General features: G+C 30.6%; 1 protein-coding gene across 4 annotated transcripts; it reads right to left on the bottom strand.

The window, feature by feature from the left end:
- Window positions 1–5,404: 5,404 nt before the first annotated feature.
- LOC139515611 (ensconsin-like) lies at window positions 5,405–25,229 on the bottom strand. 4 transcript variants are annotated; one of them, XM_071305230.1, is made up of 9 exons: window positions 25,079–25,229; window positions 23,071–23,278; window positions 21,277–21,362; window positions 19,686–19,769; window positions 18,682–18,780; window positions 15,600–15,719; window positions 14,720–14,801; window positions 12,735–12,775; window positions 5,405–8,511 (listed from the first exon to the last, which is right to left on the bottom strand). In XM_071305230.1, exons 2-8 carry the CDS (start codon window positions 23,237–23,239, stop codon window positions 12,738–12,740), a joined length of 678 nt encoding a protein of 225 aa, XP_071161331.1. In that variant the 5' UTR covers window positions 23,240–23,278; window positions 25,079–25,229; the 3' UTR covers window positions 5,405–8,511; window positions 12,735–12,737. The 4 variants fall into 4 exon arrangements, with proteins under 4 accessions (XP_071161331.1, XP_071161329.1, XP_071161330.1 ...); XM_071305231.1 differs by lacking the exon at window positions 12,735–12,775 and adding an exon at window positions 12,835–12,859 and having other exon boundaries at window positions 8,393–8,511; window positions 25,079–25,212; XM_071305228.1 differs by lacking the exon at window positions 12,735–12,775 and having other exon boundaries at window positions 25,079–25,223.
- Window positions 25,230–25,566: the final 337 nt, after the last annotated feature.

The raw sequence follows: 25,566 nt of genomic DNA, 5'->3' as shown, positions 1-25,566 counted from the left end.
AAGTAGAACTTCCTAGATCCGATGACGATAGTGTGATGATTTTTGAAGATGTATCTTTCAGGGAAGCTAAACAAAAAGAACTAAATTCATGGAAAAACAACCGTGTTTATGAAGAATGCACAGATACCGGTCAAAAGTGTATTTCTACGAGATGGATATGTAGTTTGAAGGACACATCAGAAGGAACAATACATAAGGCAAGATTAGTTGCCAGAGGATTTGAAGAATTCAACAGAGATGATATACCGAAAGATTCACCCACTTGTGGAACAGATTCCCTTAGATTAGTTCTAGCTATTTTAGCTCAAAGAAGTTGGAAAACACGAACAATGGACATTAAAACTGCTTTTTTACAAGGAGCTGAAATAGAAAGAAAGATTTATGTCAAACCACCAATAGAAGCTCAGTGCAAAGATATTATCTGGAGACTTCGCAAATGTGTCTATGGTCTGTCAGATGCATCTCTTAGTTGGTATAATAGAGTAAAAGAAGTTCTTGAACAATGTAAAGTCAGTGTATCCAAGGTTGACCCAGCTGTATTTTTCTGGAAAAACAATAAAGGCAGCGTAGAAGGTGTACTCACTTGTCATGTTGATGATTTTTTTATGGGGCGGATCAAAAGAATTTGAAGAGAAAGTTATAAATAGTATAAGATCAACATTTTGTGTTAAAAAGAAGAATTAGAGGAAAATGGGTCATTCCCATATGTTGGAATAGAACTATCAAAACATGAAAATGACTTGCATTTAAGACAAAACACTTATCAAAACAGTCTCAAGTTTATTCCTATTGAAAAAAGTCGTATGGGAGTCAAAGAAGAACTTCTTACCAAAGAAGAAAGAGAACTTTTACAATCTAAAATTGGACAAATACTTTGGATTGCAAGACAAAGTCGACCAGATGTGATCTTTGATGCATCAAACCTTGCTTCATCTCTTAAAAAGGCAAACGTACAAACTTTAAATGAAGCAAACAAAATAATCAAGAATCTAAAATCTGAAACTGTCACTTTGAAATTCAAAAAACTTGGAAATGATAATGCAATTAGACTTGTAGTATTTAGTGATTCTTCCCTTGGTAATTTATCTGACGGAGGCACACAAGGAGGACATTTCATTGTGCTTGTTGGTGAAAATGGACTTTTTTCGCCTATAACTTGGCAATCAAAAAGAATAAGAAGAGTGGCAAGAAGCACACTAGCAGCAGAAACCCTGGCTATGGCTGATGCTATTGACAGTGGTATTTTTATAGCTTCACTATATACAGAGCTTATGTATGGTAAAGCTGATCCAACTCAATTGCCAATAACTTGCTTAACGGACTGTCATTCATTGTGGGATGCCATTAAATCAACAAAACAAGTATCCGAAAAAAGGCTTAGGCTTGAAATTAGCAGCATTCGAGAATTAATTCAAATGCACCAAATAGTATCGGTCAAATGGATTGAAACAAAACATCAACTTGCTGATTGCTTGACTAAAAAAGGAGCTTCATGCTATAACCTGCTCAGGGCACTTCAAGATGGTGTCTTAGGGAACAGGTGTTTGGATGAGTAACTTTCTAAAGCCAGATTTGTAAATAGTGTACATATATATATATAGACTATGTGGATTATATTGATGAGTTCAAAGGAATTGAACATCTCCGTTTATTGACAACATTATTGAACAGTTAGTTCCTTCAAAAGAAAGAAGGGGAGTTTGTTAAGTTCCGTATATTAGCATGTTCCGTAGTTTGGTTTTTAGTCAGACCCGCAAGTGGCGGGAATTATAGTTCTTGATTCACATGGAGTTCGAACAGGGCGCCCGACACAGATGAAGACAACTTGGTGAGTCAGTAGCTATATATTATTGACTTTTCATTACATCTAGAAATTGACAATGAGGGTCGGTTGAAAACAAAACTTTACAACAAGAGATGATTTCAGCTTTCCAATTGTGAACTTTCCATTTCTAGGTAGCAACATTCCACCAGCACCTGCATACGGGGTATATATCTCCCAATTGATACGATATTCCCGTGCTTGCATTTCCTATCATGATTTTCTTGATAGAGGGTTACTGCTCACAAGGAAGCTATTAAACCAAGAGTTCCAAATGGTGAAGTTGAAATCATCCCTTCGTAAATTTTACGGACGCCATCATGAGTTGCTTGACCGTTATGGAATAACCGTTTCACAAATGATATCGGATATGTTCCTTACGTCGTAACTACAATCCCCTTCCCTTTCATGAATGCGACCTACCGAATTAGACTATAAGCAACACGACGGGTGCCACATGTGGAGCAGGATCTGCTTACCCTTCCGGAGCACCTGAGATCACCCCTAGTTTTTGGTGGGGTTCGTGTTGTTTATTCTTTAGTTTTCTATGTTGTGTCATGTATACTATACTATTGTTTTTCTGTTTGTCTTTTTCATTTTTAGCCATGGCGTTGTCAGTTTGTTTTAGATTTATGAGTTTGACTGTCCCTTTGGTATCTTTCGTCCCTCTTTTCAATCCACCATTTTCTACATAAGAAAATGCTTGTACCAAGTCTGGAAGATGACAGTTGTTATCAATTGGTTTGATGTGATAGAGCTTTTGATTTTGCCATATGATTAGGGACTTTTAGTCCTGAATTTTCCTCAGGGTTCAGTATTTTTGTGATTTTACATTTTAAGCATACACCCATGTCCTGCTGTCTCTAGAAGATAGTTGCTTTATTAGCAATCATTCCACGTAATCCTCCTTATAATATAGGCCTTTGGACAGGAGAAATATGTGTGGCAGTGGACATTATATCACTGTTCATTTATAGAAATCTATTCTAATGATCTAGAATTAATTTTATTGGGAATTTGTATGGAAAGCATCACAAATTTTTTTACTAAATATCAACAAGCATCAGCATTTTTTTATTGGAATGAAAACATACATACACTTTCAACAATTCTATAATCTATTTCATAAACTATATCGCCAAAAAATCTGCAAACATATTTCTCCTTAAATGTACAAATATATACAAAAAAGAAAATTATATAAATCTATGTGTGTGCTATAAATAAATCGTTTATAAAATTTGAAGAAACAAACAATACATATCACAGAGAAATAAATACTGGTTCAGTTAAACAACAATAACAAACATAGACTGGTTCTTCTAAATACTGTGCAAAACAATGTAAAACAAATACTTGGTACCAGTTTAATGAATAAATTAATTTGTTCCTAAAATTCAATTTCTAGAAGTAGATCCTTTATTCCTTTATACCATGAAAAATTGAACTTTGAATATAGAATAAGAGAAAGTTATAATGAGCAATTGGTTTAGATTTTCAAAGTGCCTATAGTTGAATGTATAATAGAAAAAAATAGGTTCTTTGTTCAGGGGATCAAAACATCATTATAATCTTTGATTACTACCTTTTGCAAAAAGTAACAATATTTATTGCCAGCTAGTCATATCACAGGACAATCAGTTAATACAAGGATGACTGTGAAAACCCTTTGACCATTGAGTTTAGTGCTATATTTATAATACCTCATTTTCGAATTGAAGCTGCAAGTAAAGGAGTAGGTCCGGTAAGGTCCGAATCTGGCCTCAAATTTCAGGTTCATCTAACAAAAGTTTTTGGACACTTTTTAAACACTTAAGTGTCTATTTCAATTGATTCGATTATTTTATGTGAAAGATTTTAACTGATTTAGTCATTAAAAACGCTCTGAATTAAGCTTAAATATGAAAAATCTATCAAATATGCCAAAAAACATCACTTTTCAGATGGTTTTTGTCAAAGAAGAAAGTGGCCGCATCCATGTTCATCCTAAACCTTTATATATGTTTTGTATCATCATCAAATACAACTTACATTTCAATATTATGAATGAACACGAATGCGGCCACTTTCATTTCAGACGGAAACCGTCTTAAAATTAACCAAAATGCTACAATTTTGAAGATTTCAGTAATATAGCATGACTTAATGATGCTAGGACGCGATATTTGTGCATTATATTGTCAAAAACAGCATTTATTTATGTAGCAGAAGCATTTTACTTTCCAAAATATAGCCTAAAGATTACATTTTCCTAATTTTCTAAAACTGCTATATTTTGGGGCCAAATATGGGTCTTACTGAACCTACTCCTTTGTACTATCACACCTTTTCCTTTCATGAATTACAGGTGATCTAAGAGGGTGTAACTATGGTTTTTCCAATTTTTAAAGATTGTAAAAATACAACCCAGTGTGAAATTTAAAACGGATACATGTGATTATAACTAAATTACTAACAATCTCATAACTATTTTTCTCATTTAAGGCAAAACGTGATGTAGATAAACCAAGGTTTCATAAGCACTAAACAACTACCATCATCTATGATCGGTTTCGTATAACATTCATAAGAACTCTAGAACACTGTGATGAATAAATTAGGGTCCAAAATTGTCAGTCAGGCATCTTCAAATTATTCCCTAATCTAAGACTGTAAATTTTGCATAATTTTTCAAAAGTCATATATGTATGTAAAAAAAACCTAAAATTTCATATTACCCTGAATATTTGTATATGATGGTGGGGAGTTGTAAAATCTTAACATGAGGTGATTTACTTGTTACTCTTTATTATGTAAAGAAAGATCAAAATAAATGTACACAAAATAGTTCAATTATAAAAGAAGAATGTCTCTGCTCAAGTTTGGATCATACAATGTGAAAATACTTCTGGGATGAACAGAAGGATGTACTGAAAGATTGAAAGATAGACAGACAGTCAAAGGTATCACTTGATATTTTAATATGGATATAGGGATTTCCCTTGACATGCTGACCTTTTTATGCACTCAAGATATCTTTTGTGTGTGGAATGATTCACTTGCACATTTCTAATGATTAAGCATACAGCTGATACTAAATGTATTGTACAATATCTTAATAATTTTGTTAAACTTGGGATTCTATTTCAAATTAAGCTTTTTTGCATTTCTATAATAAAAACATGAGAAATTTTATTTAAAGTCTAGTGAACCAATACTTGGCAAAAATAAGAAATCTTACAAATAAGCAAGGTCACTAATAGAAATTAAACATTAACAACCTGGACAGATTTTCAGTAATTGCAAATCAAAAATCCTTTTTATATGTGTTGCTTTTAAGGAGTTGTCTTTCTTATATACACTACATCCAAACACTAATTAATCTAAATGATAAATCTATGTTTTTTCATAATACTGATGAATATACATGTATTGTTTACAATACTAAATGAACAGATAATAAATAAGGTGATATATATACATATCTTCTTTCAAATATAACTGCAATAATCATATAATGTACTATACTTCAATATAAATCTAATTTTCAGGGTTAAAACAGGCAAAACTATTTAATAGATCTACACAATTCAATTTAAATTATTTTTTTAATTTTTGAATAGGAACTTTAATATAAATGAAATCAAAACTTATGACCTCTATTTTGTGCAGATTCAACATTTCCAAAAAGTATTTGCTTAACAATGAAAAACATTCTGTCCTTTTTCTTGAATAGTAGTCTAGAGTTAACAGTTCATTTCAATATAGCAGAATAAATGTATTTCATTTAATTTTATTATTGAAAAAAGCCACAATTTTAATGGTAAAAAATGGTTGTAAAATAAAATAAAGAACACAACACCTTGACATGGTCACATGGTATAAAGAAAAATTAAAATAACATATCATCTTTTTAACAGGTACTATAACCTATTTCACAAAATTTGGCTATTCATCAATACTGATTATATATTTCAACCAAATACTACAATTTTCTAATCATTCACCGCAAACGCCTGCAAATTAATAGGGTCTGGATGGGGAGTGCTATACCTTTATGTCTTCTTTTTTTATTGCTGCATTTATCTTATCTTTATAAATAATTTTTATTCTTTAAAATTCTTCTATTTTACCATAATTTTATAATTTCTTTATGTTGTACTTCATTCATTTCCATAATCAGCATAGTATTACCTAATTCTTTTATTTTTCAGTAATTCTAAATACTATTGCACCTGATTAATCTTTTTTTAACTCTTCCTTCACTTATTTTTTTATTTTCAATATTTTAAGAGCCTCTTTTCTGTAAACCCCATCCAGCACCCCAGTTAAGCCTAGCATGATACCTAATCTATCTAAATTAATGGTAGATCTAAATGATAAAGTAAAAAATAATCAAAACCCGACCTATATGAACACATTAAATTATCACTGAGCATATAAGTATCATCACTCTATGTTAATAAAGGTATGTATCAGGCTAACAATTCACCTACATGAAAGTAAAGCCCTACTCTGACAAAATTGTTGCTTTTAATATTTTTGCTTACTAAATAAAGCTAATGAATTTACATGAATGTAACTATTTCTGTTTGGGAGGTACATTTTAATCATTTAGAGCCCTAATTAACTTGTGGATGAATTTCAGGGTAGCTGCACTAAATAGTATTTTAATCTAAGATTTTCAGTTACCAAATAAGCTTCTTTTATTTGAGAGGGACTTAATTCTCAAACATCTTGCATCAAATACATAAAATAATTGGTTTGTAGAAAGTTAATTCATGTATGATTCTGGATATATACACGAAACAAATCTGAATCTAAAGTACAAAAGACAGTCTCTGTTTTCAAAACTTAAATGTGATAATTCTTAATGAATATATAATATATATATAGAATTTCTATGTATTGCTCTTTTTAATATGCTGAAGAATTTATTATTTATTGTAATTGACAAAAATGAGTGTAAATATGTTTGATATAAAGGTCAATGAGACAGCCATATAATGCCACAATAAAAAATCATACACTCAGGTTAACAAAATATCCAATGCATTTTCCATAAATAAACCTGAACATATATAAGGACTAGACATTTTGTGGTATATAAATATTTTACCTGTATTTAAATTTTCAGTGTATGGCAAGATTTGTGCAATTCACTGAAGTGGAATATTTTTGTGTTTTTAAATTTCTTCAACTGCCATTCTTTTGGTTTGAATGTCTCAGGTTAACAAGTTTTTAAAATTTAATTGGAATTTTACAGATAAAACAGGAAACGCTTCTTTTCTACATTATTCAAATGTTGTTTTTATAAATGGAGTAAATTTGGAGGGATCAAAAGCCATTGAAATGAAATTGTTTTTTTTATCTTAATTCAAAAAGCAAAACCTACAAATTCTAGTTAGAAGCATAAGAAGTCTAAAGAACTATACTATTCATTGGTGGCATACAAATTTTATCTAATGAAAAAGTGCAAATGATAGTCGCATTCATTATCTAAACATGCTATTTTATATATGAAAGACATAAATGGAATTGAAAATTGACAATGTAAAAACAACTAATTCTGGACCTGCATAAAAAATTACATTAAATATTTTCATAAATGTTATTGACAATATCAACTTACAATTCATGCTAACAAAACTAAGTAAAAAGAACACAGTTGAACCTTTTTCACATAGACTTATGAATTCAGTAATTATTATTTTAATTTATTACTGTAAATTCAGTATTTTTGCAATTAATGCTACAGGATAAGTATTGTACTACACATTGCATTGAAAATGGTCAACACATAACTAGTTTTTATTTTTTCCCATGATTTATCCTATTATCACATTTATTCATCTGATTTGATCAACAAATGCGATAATATTTGTTCTGATGAATAGTTGTCTCAATGACTACCATACCACATCTCTTTATTTTTATATCAATAATTTCTGAATTTACAGTAACAACATTTGTATAAAAAAAAAACTACAAAATATAAAAGTATGAAAAAATTGTAGAAAAATATAATTGATGATAACAATACTAGATCAGTCAGACTACCCATGCACTACACCATGTGTGGATTATGACATTTCTACCCTACACAACATGGAACCTCCAACTCAAGTTTAAAATGATTTTGTCAAAAATAATGAAAAACAATCTTTAATAACTTATTTTTCCAAAATTCTACATATATTTATATAGATACAAGTATTAAACTAATAATAAAAAAAGCCGGACAAGTCTGACCCAATTTGAAGGCACATGACTTTGTGTGTGTAAACTTTGAGTTTTACCGAATTGTTGGCCCACCCAAGTGTGAAAGAGTGATAATGACTAAATCCACTTCAATTGTAGGGTACTACATGTACCGCATCACTAGTTATACTATGAAATATGACACAAAGATACAGGCAAAAACCTTTGAGATACTATCTCCTGAACAAAGTCACATGACTATATATAGCAATAATCTTGTCATCAAGAGTCAAAGAAATCGTCAGTTTGTGAATTTATCTGTTCTGCACGAGTTTTACCACTTGTTTTACGATTATAAGCATTGTCATAACTATCAACAGTTGAAGCACTTGGAGGACACTCTCTATGATTCGTGTTTTTAGATGGACTTGTTCGGCCATTATAGACTCTGTCACCCGGCTCTGATGGATTGTCATTATTATTATCATCTCCATTCAGCCATGAATCCGCTGAAAATATAAAATATTGTTAAAAGTATCGATCAATCTCCATTCAGCCATGAATCCGCTGAAAATATAAAATATTGTTAAAAGTATCGATCAATCTCCATTCAGCCATGAATCCGCTGAAAATATAAAATATTGTTAAAAGTATCGATCAATCTCCATTCAGCCATGAAACCGCTGAAAATATAAAATACTGTTAAGTATCAATCAATCTCCATTCAGCCGTGTCTCTGTTTAAACATAAAGGATTGTTAAGTATAACAAAAAAGTTTATTTAAGACTATGTTTAATTTAGAAAAAAAAAAGATGACTGTGTGTTTATTTATTTTCATTGATTCCACTTTTCAGGGATTGAGGAAAACTTATATTTTATCGTGGACATTTGATTTGGTAGATATGCCAAAATCTGTAGTAAAAATACTAGAAAAACTTTTTTTACCCATCTCAATTATTTCACAAAAGTTGGTATTCCATGAATAATAAACAATTTACAGTACCTCACTACAAACTTTATTGATCAATTGATATTTTGACACTGATAAAAGTATTTAAAATCATTATAAATGCATGATTTTTAGTTAATGGAAAATCTCACATTCATGGGTTGGAGTTTGATATTTTTAAAGATGAATCTAGATGACTAATATTTTGATTAAAATGTTAATACCAACACACAGGCAGTTCTTAAAAATGATGTCTTGATGGATGTTAGATGCCAAATTTCAAACAGAAAAATCACATTCAGAATAATGACATGTTAATGCTATATCAATATGAATCCCTCTGTTTTGTACTACAAGATGGCATTTTAAGATATTTATAGGTTATCGTTGATCATCTCAACGAGATTAATTTTCTCGCTTGAGCCGGGACAGTGAAAGCGAGAAAGGCAATCGAGTTGAGATGACCAATGATAATCTGTTTATCACTATTTTACCAATGACGACATTGTCAATTTCATAGATATAGGAAGATGTGGTGTGAGTGCCAATGAGACAACTCTCCATCCAAATAACAATTAAAAAAAAGTAAACCATTATAGGTCAATATATGTCCTTCAACACGGAGCCTTGGCTCATACCGAACAACAAGCTATAAAGCTTATATATGTCAATTTCGTTAGCAACGCCACATGCATGCTTAGTTTCTAGCGATAATTTTCCATCTCAAGCGAGTAGCATGATATTAAAAATTATCACAAAAAAAGATCAAAGGAAAAATGCACAAAATAGCGATAATGATGTTTAACATGTTAGTTAATTTGGAAATTTTTGCCAGAAGACAAATCACTGAATCTTAACACACTATTCTAATTCTAACTCAAGTCTTTTCTTCGACACTAAATGATATGTGCTATGCAGAAAAGCAAAAAACACAATTTTTTAGTAAAATTACCAGAAATCATAATTTGCATACTAAAACATTGAATCATAAATGCCAATTGAAAACATTTAAGACACATTGAATAGAATCAGATTTTAACATAGGTACATGACATCCATCTGTAGCATTGACGCTCTATTTCTTTAACTGTGCACCAACAGTACAAGGGCCAGTCAATGTCATCAAACACTCCCTAGTAGTATCAATTTTAAGACATGATATTTTCCAAAACTTTGCAGCTAATACATAGCAGGTGAAGGGTCTCTTTTAAATGAATATATGCAACAGCAGAATGTTTACAGGTGCGCAATATACCTCTAAAGTAAGGACTATTTCATTAAGTTGGGAGAGTGGAAGGGTAGGGTTTCGGGGAAGTTAGGAAAGTTAAATTCGTGGGTGATTTTTGGTTGGTGATTTTTTATTTATTTTTTAATAATTTAATGTATGGATATTACTTAAATAAATTATGTTGGTTAAGGGGAAGGGGTGGAAGTCCTCTCGTACCACCTTATATTTAAATGGAATAGTCTTTACTAAAAAACAGCCTCTCGTACCACCTAATATTTAAATGGAATAGTCTTTACTAAAAAACAGCCTCTCGTACCACCTAATATTTAAATGGAATAGTCTTTACTAAAAAACAGCCTCTCGTACCACCTAATATTTAAATAGAATAGTCTTTACTAAAAAACAGCAACTTCAAAAACATTTGACACAAAGTTACATATTGCAAGTTAAATGTAATGTTACACAATCATATTTTCTTCATCAAAAAGAGAATAACATGAAACAAACAATTTTTTTAAAATCAATGACAACATATTAGTGAATGAATCAATAGATAACACACATTAATGAAACCTCTTAATGAATTAGTGAAATACAAAATATATATATAGAAGTGTATGAAACTATGCATTCTGGCGTGGGACGTTTGAGCTTTTTCATATGACATTTGCGCTTTGATTTTTGGACACTTGAGCTTCAAATCATAGGACATTTGCGCTTTTTAAAAAAGGACATTTGCGCTTCTTACATAGGACATTTGCGCTTTTGCAATATTTATTTTTATGAATATCCACTTTTATCTGGGCTTGGGAACGGCAGGTTTGACCTGGCAGAGTTAAAAATTAAAAATCATTGCATAGCACATTTCATAGCACATTGATCAAAGTTTGTATAAAGCTAAAACTAGTAAAAGTAAACATTCTAAAGACATAAAAAAAAACGTAGAGTCATCATAGGTCAGTTTTCACTTAATATCTGAAGCCCAAGGATTTAACAAAATTAGCTCTTTTTATCTGTTCTGACTGGTATTTCGTCGATATTTCAAATAAATAATAAAGTTCTTTCTCAATTCTGGGGTGCCTGTTTACCAATATAACAAATCTTATTGTAATTCACCGAATGTTGTTAAATGATATTTGTACTCTTCAAAAAGATAAAAATAGCAAAATGAGTGAGTACAGAATTGTTCATTATAGTGAGCAGGGAAGGATTGTGCACCATTTGTTGTAATAATGACAAATAGAAGTTAATTCATCTGCGTAATATTACTTCTCAATAAAATAACAGGTGGACGACTATAGGTAAAAAGCGCAAATGTCCGTTCAATTTAATACAGGTGAATCAACATTTAAAGCACAAATGTCCATAGTATTTCAAGTGCAATTGTTCTATCGTTTTACAGGTAAAAAAGCGCAAAAGTCCTGTGACCATGCATTCATGCTTAAATCAAACAGTGTAAGAGTTCAAACTTAGAATGGACAAATTATATTAAAATAACAACTGAAATCTATGGTTCTGTGAAATATTTGTAAAAAAGGAGGTGATGATATATACCATTTCTTATTTACATGCAAGAATAATAATGCTAATGGCACTAACCACTAACATTCCAAAAAGTTTATGGATGCATTTTTTAAATACATCCAACTAACTTAGATTATGGTTTCACTTTTATTATTTTTAACACTGAGAATTATATAATCACATATGATGTATCAGGCTGTAAATTTTCTTGTTATAATTTATATAATTGTCTTTTTAGGAACTTTTATAGCTTACTATTCTGTACAAGTTTAGCTCATTGTTGAAGGCCTTTCAGTAACCTAATTGTAAACTTCTATGTCATTTGGTTTTTATATTAGCACCTATAAATATCATTTTTTAGACTAATTTTAATGACATAATAATGTCTCTGTATACCAAAGATCTCCTTTCATCAAACCCCCAAAGTGACTAGGAAATAGAAGTATGGTCTCTTTAAGTCTATTTCTGACCAACAGTTATACCATTGCGGAAGTGGGGCATCAATGTAAACAAATAAACAGAACAGAAATCAAACAATTATAATTCATTTCTATCAAAACAGAGATGCCAAATTCATAACATATACTCCCTTTGACCCCAAGAGAAAAAAATAAAATAAAGAATATATATAGAATTAGAGATGAAAAAAATATGTTTTTCAACTGGAAAAAACATTAAATGATTTTTTTTTTTTACTAAAACTAAATAATCGTAAACTACTCCTAGAATTATCTGAAATGTTAACAGAGCTAGGGAAGAATGCTCCTTGATGTAAATATATGTATAAATGAAATTCTTAGGCACAGCAATTTCTATTGGTAGTAAAAATAAATTGAAATATGTTTTGACAATTTGTTTTCTATGACAAATTTTAGAAAAAAATCAGCACAAAAACATTCCTGACAAATAGATATAACTTTTATAACGCATTGGGGAAAAAATTCTCAACTTTTTCTCACATTTCAAAGGAAGAGTATCAAGTTGCAAATGTTTAATATTGATCTGACCATTCTTGTAAAACCATAACTTACATATCATAAACATTCAAGGTCAAGCATCTTTCTGACAATTCCTGAAGGTCACAAACAAAAAATATAGTTACTATAGTTTCTGTGTCAAAAGTTAACTTACCTCAATTAGGTAGATTGTTTATTGGCTGAAATCATATTTTAGAGCTTAATTTTGGTTAAAGAGTATTAAACACCTTGACTAAAAATGAATTTGGCTGTTTAATTTTCATAAAATTTTGACAAAATATGTACTTTGACCCTTTGACAAAAATTTCAAAAACTTTGATCCACACTAATTATTAGAAAAATTGCATTGGATATATAGCACTTTAACAAACCCTTATTTTGATCATTGATAAACTTAACATTTCCTTAACAATAGAATGTGATTGAAATGTTCAGCTGATGTTTACAGAGTTATCTCCCTGTAGTGTTATCATATGCACCACCTTAAATTGCTCTTGGTTGCTTTTAAGCATTTTAGGCATTATACAAATACAATTTGCAGCTTGAAGGGGACTCTTTAGGGTTGGTAGATGAACTATGACGTAGGTGAGTACATCTCATGGATGTAATTTTTAATCACCTAGTTAATTGCGATGAGAACATGTTGTGAAAGCAAACATATTCTATATAATATAAATGTAATTTCATGGTAAGTATATTTAACCAAATTCATATAAAATGTTTTAACATAATGCTGTTACATTTAAATTAAAGAACCTTAGTGAGCACGCTCACATACCCCACGTCCCCACATTGTCATTGGAGAAATTGAATAAGTATAAGAAAAAAAAATTGTATAAGGAAAAATATTGAATAATAATTTCCTATCAATATACATAGTATGTCCTTATTATCTACAAAATTTCATGAAATTCTGTTGTGTGTTTTCAGAGGAGTTGAGATGACAAACTGTTGCAGAAGTACATTGAAGCAAATAAGTTCAAAGGGGCATAACTCCTAGAAAAAAAATTGAACCGTAATTTCCTGTTGATATGCACATCTACATAGTATGTCCTTATTATCTACAAGGTTTCGTGAAATTCTGTTGCGTGGGGTATAATAAACTGATGACAAAGGGGTTGATGATTGGTTAGTTTGAGATATTATAGTTGTAGGCAAACAATTGAGTCATATTTCAAAGAAACCAATGCTCAGTCCCTGTATTTGATTCTGATCCGATCACCACAATTATTTCGTAGTGCATTTCTTTTAGAACATAAATGAAAATTAAAAAAGTCCCACCTGCGTTTTCTCAATGAAATTTTCACAATGTGTTGTACTTCTTTTGGGACAAATTATATCAAAATTATAGAAAACTTCATCGCCTCTAACTCAAAATATGGACAATTTTATGTTTAGGGCATCTTGAAATCTTTTGACAGCTTCCGAAGTGCTAATTTTTAACCTTTTTCAGCTGGACCAAATCACTACTTTCCTATAAAATTCAGCCAAAATTTTTTTACAGTGTAATTTCACCCCCCTTCTTGCAATTTGAGGCATTTAACATGGAGAAATAAATCTGGAAGTGGTATAAAAATTAATGGCAAGTAACCCACTGTCAACACTAGGGACTATATTCATGAACAACGAAAAACAAGGGACGACAATTGTGGTCTCGGACCATATACAACAATATCTAATAGAAGAAAATTGGTAATGTTCAGAAGACTACTTGTAAAAAGGTGCATCTTGAAAGAAATAAGCTTTAATATCTTTATCACTTTTAAAGAATAATATTTTTATGCATCATAAAAACAATTTGTTTAATAAATTTTTTTTTATTAATCAAGACACTGACACATTTAACATATTAAATAAGCAATGGTATATATGCAGGCTATAAATTAGATATTATTAACATCCCTATCCCATAGACAAATAAAACCAAAACGTTTGTTCAGTTCTGTAAATTCTGACATATTCATCTTACCATTATAACTTCACAGTTTCTGATTCCACCCCGTTTTTGCTATACAAAACTAAAGTCTTAGAATACATACCATCATCAGCATTGTAATGGTCGTCTTTTTCAACCTCCAACATTCCTACCTCCTGTTGATCTTCTGTGTTAATTTTCTTGGCCTAAAATATCAAGAGAGATAATGTCAACTTTTAATTAAAAACTATAGCTATTTCCTGTGAAAACAGGACTCTTATAATTAGGAGATAAATGTATTGTATTTTAAGCTCCAACGGCATCAATTGGGGATTTGATGGTCGCAAATTAAGTTTACTGGCGATGCGTTAGCGGAGACAGTAAACGGGTATTTGCGACCATCAAATCCCCAATTGATTAAGTCGGAGCTTAAAATACAATATTGTTATCTCCATTCTAATGAAACTGACAGAAAACAACGTTAAAACATGTATTTAAAATCTGTCATATGCCGTCTGCCCTTGCACGTACGTCCCATAGTATCAATTGTCAATTGATGCCATGAAAGAAAGTGATGTTATCCAATCAAAATGAACGTTACAAACGTTGTTACATTAGAATGACTATTTCTTTCGGACAACCTCTGAAAACAGGGACAAAATGTTTTAGGTTGAATATAATTAATGATAGTTTTTTTTTATGTTCTATAATATTCACCAGATTCCTTCATGAATTCATAATTTGCTGAAGAAGTATTTCAATTTTAATTTATGTTTTCATTTTATCTTAATTTTTGAAAATTTATTATTTATCAAATATAATTATAAAGTTTCACCTTAAATTGTTCATTCACCCCTGAATTATAATAAGAAATAAGTAAAAGCTAATGTTTTCCTAAACACAGGAGGAAGATATTTAAAAGCACAATTCAGCAGAACTGTAGTGTATCATTAAACATCTTTAGGTGATCATACAAAGAGAAAGAAAAAAAATATTAAATTTACCCTTTCTCTTGCTCTTTTTCTTCTTTCTTCTTGCAATCTTTGTTTTTCTTGTATTTCTGCTAATTTTGCAGACCTTAAATTTTCTACTGTTTTTTCTCTAGTTAAAAACTGTTGCTGAACCTGAAAGGAATAAATAAAAGGTATATTACCAAGAAATGCATGCAAGTGTTCTATCCCTCATGACAAAAACCTCTTCAAATTTTTAATTTTATTGGTACCATTTTTGGAATTTAGGACAAATTGCAGTTTTTTGGTTTTTCAAAAATTCTAAACAGTATTTGAATTCAATGTACCTATGTTAACTCAAATAAACAATGGGATACACCTCTTCTACTAACACAAAGGTTCTTGGTTCGCTTCCCGTTTCGGGATGAAAATTTTCGGCTCTCCCTTGACACCATTTGCGTGTATGGTCTTGAGGAAACTGATAGTCCATCGGAAGGGGACCAAAAATGTTAAGAGAGAGCCATATCTCTTGCACATAAGACACCCTTGTAGATTTTGAAAAAGAGCAGGATCATGCCGCTACAAGGCAGCACTCACACCCGCAAAGTGGAAAGGGATTGATATAAGTTGCAAAACTTGTTCCCCAATCCACTATAAATAAATATGTTTAAATTAACCTCTTCTACATCTATAATACTAAAAAACGAGGTTCAATTTGTCAGCCGTCATCGGGTAAAAATGACAAATCAAAGAATTCAACTTTATATATAGCTTATATAGGACAAAGGTGTAGATTAAAAATTACACCACTCAAGACCCATTTGTTTTCCCCATATTTAATATTGCCAATAATTAAGAAGTTCCGGGTCGAGTCCGATACCGATACCAATAGTATTTTCACCTGTTACCGATTACTTTATCTGTACGTTCCGCATCTGACTGGCACACCACCAAACGGTGTATTAAGGATTTTGTTATATACACGGGTCATAAACACAGGGTTGAGTCCGGTTTACAATACTAAATTCTATCATTGTCAAATTGTTCCCTATTGTAGTATTTTAATCAGTAAGACTTTCTAAGATAACAATACGAATACTAAAAATCTGGACTTAAAATAAGGAGTGTAGGTACAGTTTTCAATTTGTTAGCGTGCATGACGTTAAACAGCAAATCAAAGAATTCAACTTTATTTATAACTAATATAGGACAATGCTGTTGATTAAAAAATACTCCATTGCAGGACCTTTTGTTTTCGAAATAATTAATATTACCAATAATTGATAAGTTACAGGTCGATGGGTTCAAACAGAAATAGTTGAAAGCAGAGAAAACTGTGTATCTTATAATCGGCATGACTTTATCAGATGACAATACCAATACTAAAATAAGGCTTACGCATAGTTATATACTTTAATAGCGATATCACAGGTGTGTTCTAGTATAAACTATACCTACATAGGCTAATCAGTTTGTGAACTTTCCGAGGTTGTATAAGGAAATATTGTGTCCATGGGAGATAATTCTACTACAAATAAGTTATACCTGTAAAGGCTTATCAGTCAGTCAACTTTCTGAGGTTGTATAAGGAAATATTGTGCCCATGGGAGATAACTCTAATACAAATAAATTATGTTTTATATGCTTATCAGTCAGTCAACTTTCTGAGGTCGTATAAAGAAATATCGTGTCCATGGGAGATAATTTTACTACAAATAGGTTATACTTTTAAAGGCTAATCAGTCAGTCATCTTTCTGAGGTTGTATAAGGAAATATTGTGTCCATGGGAGATAATTCTACTACAAATAAGTTATACCTGTAAAGGCTAATCAGTCAGTCAACTTTCTGAGGTCGTTAAAGGAAATATTGTGTCCATGGGAGATAATTCTACTACAAATAAGTTATGCCTTTAAAGGCTAATCAGTCAGTCATCTTTCTGAGGTTGTATAAGGAAATATTTTGCCCATGGGAGATAACTCTAATACAAATAAATCATATTTTTTATGCTAATCAGTTAGTCAACTTTCTGAGGTCGTATAAGAAAATATTGTGTCCATGGGAGATAATTCTACTTCATATAAGTTATATCTTTCTAGGCTTATAAGTTTGATAGTGCACTTTCTAAAGTCATTTAAAAAAATATTGTGTCCATGGGAGATAACTCTACTTCATATAAGTTAAGCAGCTATCAAATAGTGAATTTCTGATGTCAAATTACGATTTCATTTTCTAATTTTCTAAATTTGTAATTTTTCCATGCCAAATATGCAGCAAGACTTAATATTAGCTTTTTTAAATCTATTTTCTTCCACTTATAAAAGTTTAAAATAAAATAAAATATAACTTAAACTTCTTTCAGATTTTTTTTTAATTCTAATTTTTATAAGGCAATTAACTTATTTGGACACAATGCCCTACTCATTCACAGTTCCATCTTTAGTATATACTCTAAAATGTTCACTTCAAGTGTGAGTGGGGATAGGACCTTTATAGGGACTCTGGAATCGGGTGTTTTTTAAGTTTGGGATTTCAGGATTGACCCTTATGGGATCCGAGAATTCTTTTTTAGAAATTTAGGACGTCTTGATTGAAATTTTTTTTAATTTGGGACCTCAAGTTTCGTGTTTTTAAGCACGGAATTTTGGTATCAGGACCCCTCCTAACACCCCTCATGTGTACTGGGATCCAAGTTAATGTAACCCATACTAAATTTAACAAAATTTTAATCTAAATCTTAATCAAAATCTTCAACCTGACACACAGACTAGAAAACATAATGGTCCTTTACCCCTATTTTTGACATTTTTACTCTTTGAGTATGTTTGTTTTGTTCATGCATTGTTGACAATGTAATGGAATTTGATGCGACTGTCATACAAGTGAGAGGTTTAGCTAGCTATAAAACCAGGTTCAATCCACCATTTTCTACATTAGAAAATGCCTGTACCAAGTCAGGAATATGACAGTTGTTATCCATTCGTTTGATGTGCTTGGACTTTTGATTTTGCCTTTTGATTTTTGATTTTCCTTTTTGAATTTTCCTCGGAGTTCAGTATTTTTGTGTTTTTACTTTTTTTTTCAAAGGTGGTGTTTCATTAAGTTTGGCTTCGTTATAAGATATCATATTTCTCTTACCTCCTTTTGCTGTAAGTCTTGTGCAATTTCTTGAGCTTTCAGAATTTCTCTTCGTCTCTGTGACTTCTTTCTAGATGCACTTGCTCTTTTTTGTAATTCCTGGCAAATAATGAGAATGCTATTATATACATTGTGTTTTATAAATTATATGAAATTTCCATAATAAACATAGTAGTCCAAGTTTTTAAAAATTTCCAAAACTGGAGATATCCACCAGAAGTAATATTCAAGACGAAAAACTAAGGGAAACTTTGGCCTACAAAAATAATGTATGACATGCTACATATTTTAGCTTGAAAATGATCTTAACCTACATGAACAGAGTGTGGCCATAAGTATTCGTTCCATGAATTTTTTCACTATATATTGTATATAAAACAACATTTTTTGCAAAAACATATTTTGGAGTCAATTTTGGTTTGATTTTAAGCAACTTGGTACCAATTGAAGCAGAACTGTCACAGGTTTATTTGTTCATTTGGCTATATTTTTTTTGGTGGATCATTTTCATTTGTTCACAAGATAAACACAAATATTATTTTCTGTTCAGAAATTCGCTATATATTCAACCAAATTAATTTATTGTATGTGTTTAAATCAAGAGAAAACAAAAACACCTAAAGACAAAACTATTACCAAATAGACAAACATACTTTAGACAATTCTACGTCTTTTAAGACCTTGTTGATAAAAATCCAACCATAAATGCTCTCAAAATATTTTTTTGAAAAAAATGTGTTTTTATATGAAATACATTTAATAGCAAAAAAATGCAGGTGACAAATACTTTTGGCCAGGTACTGTATGTGCAAAGTTTCTCCTAAATTTTTTTTTTTTTTTTTAATATTTACAATCTAAGGGTAACTTTTGAAAGGCAAACAATGATTTTCAAAGATAAATAACTCAACAAAACTGTTTATTAAATGATGACTACAAAACATCAGTTACTTCCCTTTTACTAGTATCATTTTTTAAAAAGCTCAGACTCAGTAAAACAATCTTACCCTTTCTCGTTTCTCATCAGCCAGTCTCTGTTTTTCTGCTAACATTTCTGGAGTCAGAACTGGTAAGCTCAAAGGCTCCAATTTCTTAATAAAAATAAACAGGAAATATCATGAACAGGGATTACTGTAAATTCAGAAATTATTGTGTGCATTTATTATTGCGATTTTAGACTAAAATGCGATTTTAATTTTTGTGATACTCTGACAAATCCTGTTAAATTTATATAAAAAGTTTCAAAATACGAGTTTAAATTATTGTGATTTATCATTATAACCCTGTCACATTTTTCAAAATACTAAAAACATCACAATAATATATGAATTTACAGTACATGTATATATAATGACATTCCTACAGACATTGATAGGAAACTTATATTGTCAAGTCGGTCTTTTATTAAGTGTTACTCTGAACCATAATGTAGCTAATATAACAATTAAGTTTCAGATGTAACATATGATATAATCAGCAACCGTATTATATATTTGATCAAAATTCTCAACTTTATCATGTTGGGTAGTTTGAAAAAGTGACCTATACATATCTTTCAGATTTTATTATTTGTGTTTTACCTACTCAATTTTAAATTTGTTAGTTGTAACTATTGTTAAGACCAGTTTATCATTTCGGTTCCTCTTTATAAATCAATTTATTCTTCTCTGTCAAATCAATGACTAAAATTATACCAAGTAATCCATCAAGTTGATTAAAGACAACCAGTGTAGACATTGACCTCTAATTAGCAACCTTTAAACTACAGAACAGGTGAATTTTGTCATTTGGACAAAATTCTAGATAATCTCCTGTGCTAATCCTATGGAATGAAATGTCACCCAACTTAATACTTGGACTCAACTTATTTAATTCATTAGCAATTCAGCTTTATTGTGTTCAACATTTTTACAACATTTACCTAGGTAAATTAGAGTGGCCTCCCATAGTGGACAGGTTAAAATGTATGTCTTTGTTACTGTTTGGGCTACCCAATAAAGCGATTGATTTATTCATGGTATTTAACACCACTTTAAGCAATATTGGTTTTATCTTGGCTACAAGTTTTAATTGCTTATTGGTAATACTGCAGTCCCACTAGGCCACAATCGCACTACGATCTGTGAAAAAAATGCAAATTTTGACGATTGTAGTGCGATCTTGTAAATCGCAGTAAGGTCGTATCATGGTCGTGGTGAGGTCTTCAAGATCGTGATGAGCGTGGTCAACTTTGAAGATTTTAAGATCGGGTTAATCGTAGAAAAAGCATGGTGAGAACGTGGTATAATCGTAGCGGGATTGTGTTAGAAGCGTAATAAGGACGTAGTATCATAGTGAAAACAATGAAAATTAACAATAACATGCTGCTCATACTGCGACCTCACCATGATCTGAATTTATTTTAGATCGCAGTGAGCATGGTGCGATCGTGGTCTAGTGGGACTGGGACTTACAGGAGACAGACTGCCGTAAGAGAACCATGACATTTTGCCAGGTTGAAAAAAAATAGGATACCATTGGGAAAAACTGACAAAATTTGGCTGATCTGCATGTTGACTGTATATACATGTCATAATTATTTGAGAATATAACTGTTACCTGAATTCTCATTGGAGGATGTTTCTTTATCAAACTGTCTGATTTATTCTCATCCAATAAAACTTCGAAAGCCACAGACTTTGGAACTGAAACAAATGTAAAATATATTCAGTTTGTTATGTGCTTATCTTTGAGCTCATACAACAAAACCTCACAAATTGTCTGAAATACAAATAACAGGCTATTAATTGAACTTGGAATTATTTTTAATTATGGAATTTGCTTGATTTCTAAATCTTGTTATTGAAATTTTTAGTAATTCATGTTTATTCTGTACTGAAATGTTCAGTAAGACTGTGCTGCGCACAATACTTTCTATTACAAAGAAAATAGTATATTTTCAATAGAATGTACTGTGCCGCGCACAACACTATCTAACCAAAATACATTGTATAGAAAGTGTTATTAACCACTCAAAAGATAATAATACCAAATAAACATGGAATTTATTAAAAATTTTAAACACAAGAAATTATGCAAATTCCATAATTAAAAATAATTCCAAGTTCAAATAATAGCCTGTTAAATGTTTCATGCTAAATGTTTGCTAAGGCCACACTTAAACAGTAAAACCATGAAATAAGTAGCATTTAAAGTAAAACCTTCATTGCAATTTGTTTCAGAAATATTAAGATTATAAAATATTTTCACAAACAGACTGAGAAATGCACAAGTGAAGTAATATGTTTATATCATATGTATATCACAGACATAATTCTGATTTCTTTTTAGATAAACAAATTTACTGAATTCTTTTCAGAAAATCATAAACTTTTTAATTTTTTATAAGTGTGATCCTATATAAGATTATCACTTTATTTACATGGCAACGAAATACAAACATTTATATGATGTGATATAAATAATTAATTATTTTTTTTACCTGACCACTTTCCTTCCCTATAAATTGTTAATTGATTGTTCAATGAGGCAAAGTTTAGGAGTGTTGTGGGATCAGGTTTAATTACATGTGATATACTGTACAACTTGGTACTTGGTTGTTTCAACATGAAATCTATCAATTAATTAAAACGGAAATTTTGTTTGTTCACATATAGTAAACTTCAGATTATCAAATGTTAAACAATTGATTTTTACTTTGTTTATGTATACTTGTATCTTTAAAGTTTATTACAAGATACATATGTAGTATTTAACTTGTTTGTCATACAAATTACAAAATACATGTCCAAGCTCCTTGTAAAAGTTGAAAGTATTTAGCAATTGACAAGATTAAATGAATTTACATGTATAAAAAGTTTTCATACAATGAATTTATCAAATATTGGCAGAGGGACAAAGTATACATGTATGACTTTTTCAAGGCCTCCAAACACATTAAAAAAAATGTGTACATAAATGTATACAAGCATCCTCATTATATCATATATAAATGTTGTTTTGTTTATGTATACCGTATCAGTGATTTCCCTTTAAAAATGTTTAGGGTGTAGATCAAGAGTCTTCAATTTGTGTCCAAATATGCACACAAATGACACCAAATTAAACTGTAATTTGAAAGTAACTGTTGGCTTAATTATTACAAGTAAAAGGATATGAAGAAGTTACTGTAAATTCATAAATTATTGGGAGGTTTTTATTATTGCGAAAAATGTGACCGAGTTGTAAATGCAATAATTTAAACTTGCATTTTGAAATATTCTATATGAATTAAACAGGATTTTTCTCAATATTGAAAAAAAAATGCATTTAGGCCTAAAATTTGAAATAATAAATGCATTTGCAGTATATACATGTAATAATTAAGGCCAAAATGCACAGTTCATGTCCTACCTGGTCTTTGACTGGGAATGTTAGCATTAGAATCCACAGCTGTCTTCTTATCAAATGTTTTAGTTTCTCCATTCGGTACTAATCCATTTCTGCTCTTGTTTGGGTTAGGTCTGGGTGTGGCTGCTTCTTTTTCCCCGTCGGGGTTAACTCGGGATGTTCCACAGCCCATGATTACAATACCATCACTCTGTAACTAATGATGATAAACCTATAGGATATTCAATAACAAACTCTTAGTGACATAAACTCACCAGGGAATAATTAAATAATCTATCTACTTTAATCAATTAACAACATCTATATTACCTTTTACTTTCTTTGTTATTGTTATAAACTAACATTCTTGACTAGTCTTGTGTTATGAAATCTAAATATAATTGGAGTTTTTTTCCTGAAAGTCCACAGTCATTTAATATCAGTCCAAATCAATTTACAATTTTAGGGGTATTTTGGTTTCAATATAATTAATCAACAAAACTGTAAAAAAAAATGATTGTAATTTTCTTTTTACTAGTCATTATTTTGCTAGTTACGAAAAACTGCAAATGAATTGTTATCAACCGATCCCGGAACAAGTGAAAAACATATGTTATAAACTTGAGTTTGTACATGTTCAAACCATACATCGTCATTTTCGAAGAAAATAAAGGGTTAAACCTAGTTGTCCAGCCTTCGACTTTTGTCGAAAAAGCGAGACATAGCGATCCTACAGTCTGTCCTTGTCGCCAGTGGCAAAGCCACAAATATTCACTCGTTAAAGTTTTTGAAATTTTAATAACTTTCTTAAACTACAAGTATCCTGGATTTCTACCAAACTTGAACAGACACTTGTTCATGATCATAAGATAAGTATCCAGAAGTAAATTTTGTAAAATAAAAAAAAATCCATTTTTTCCATATTTAATTGTAAATGGACTTAGTTTTTCTGACCAAAAATAACATTCACTCTGTGGTTAAAGTTTCTAAAAATTTTGATAACTTTTTTAAACTATCCTGGATTTCTATTAAACTTGGACAGAAGCTTGTTTATGATCATAAGATAGTATCCCGAAATAACTTTTTAAATATCCATTTTTTCAGTTTTTAACTTATAAATGGACTTGGGTTTTTCTTCCAGTTATTATTACATACAGTCTGCGGTTAAAGTTTTTGAAACATTTATTAGATTCATAAACCATGTAAACCATCCTGGATTTTTACCAAACTTGGACAGAATAAGCTTCTTTCAAACAAAAGATAGTATTGAGAGGAATTAATCATTATTAAATTTTTTCCTCATTTTTGTTGAGCCTGTGATTAACAGCAAAAGTAGGCAAGACTACGGAACCCTTGCAATTTTTTTTTAACTAAATGTAGCTGCGGATACCTCCAATGGTCATTCATTGTAGAGATATAACCCCTCATTTATGGCATTATCCAACATGTGTGAACAACTTGTTTCCAAAATGTGCTTCCAGTGTTTTGGTTTAGGCACACACCTTTAGTATAAATTGATACTCAACAGATTGGGCAATCTATCAAACGGGACATTATTCTCCCAAATAAGTAAGAATCGATAAAAAACAGTGTTCAATATGACAGTTTTTTTATACATATATATGTATTTTGTGTGTTTTTACTAGTAATAAAGAATTTTAAAGGACTTGAAGCTGTTATATCTTGAGTTTATGCTCCTTGAGAATCCATGATTTACCAATAGGCAATACAAAACTTTGTAATATTATTAAGGATTTGTATAGTACAAATCCTTGATATTATTAAGTTAAGGTGTAAAAATGTGAATTTAATGAATTCTTTTAACATTAAAGCCATTTGAGGAAAACTTATTCCTTATGTGAACTAGTCCCTTCTGACAGGACTGTACCTATCCAGTTAAAATATCTTAATCATATATGTACAACAAGGGTTTTATTGTTAAATGAAAATTAGATTTTATATCAAACCCAAACTTTTTTCGCAAATATTTGAACATGCATACAGTTGAACATTTCCATGTAATTTTACTTACAGAAAACCACTTATTTTTCTTTTAAATAGTTCACAACGAATTCACCATAAACAAATTATAAAGATTCATGCTCTGAAGACTTTTCTCAGTAGTTGGAATGCACGTTACAGGAAACAGGTGCCCGTGACGTAGTCCGTATCATGGCGACGTATAAATATTAGGGAGCACTCAATTACAATCTCATAAAAAATATAATTTTTGTGTGCCATTCCCACAATAACCTAAAGTTGAAGTTATCGATGTTGTAAATCTGATTAATTTTGACTATCAATGTATTAGATTACAACGTAAATAGTTCTTTTTATCCATTTTTTTTATACCTGTTTCTTTATGCAAAGAAAGATCCAGGAGGAAGTTAAAAAGTTATTCCCCTTTTCGCGGATTTTATTTTCTCTGCTGTATTTTTTATTGAAATAGAAATTTTGAAAGATGTAACACGGGTACATGATGATTAGTGACTAAATATAACAACACAAATTAGAAAATGT

Source organism: Mytilus edulis, chromosome 3 (genome assembly GCF_963676685.1).
Source record: "Mytilus edulis chromosome 3, xbMytEdul2.2, whole genome shotgun sequence".
Classification (NCBI taxonomy): Eukaryota; Metazoa; Mollusca; class Bivalvia; order Mytilida; family Mytilidae; genus Mytilus; species Mytilus edulis.
This window is presented reverse-complemented; position numbering and strand designations above follow the sequence as displayed.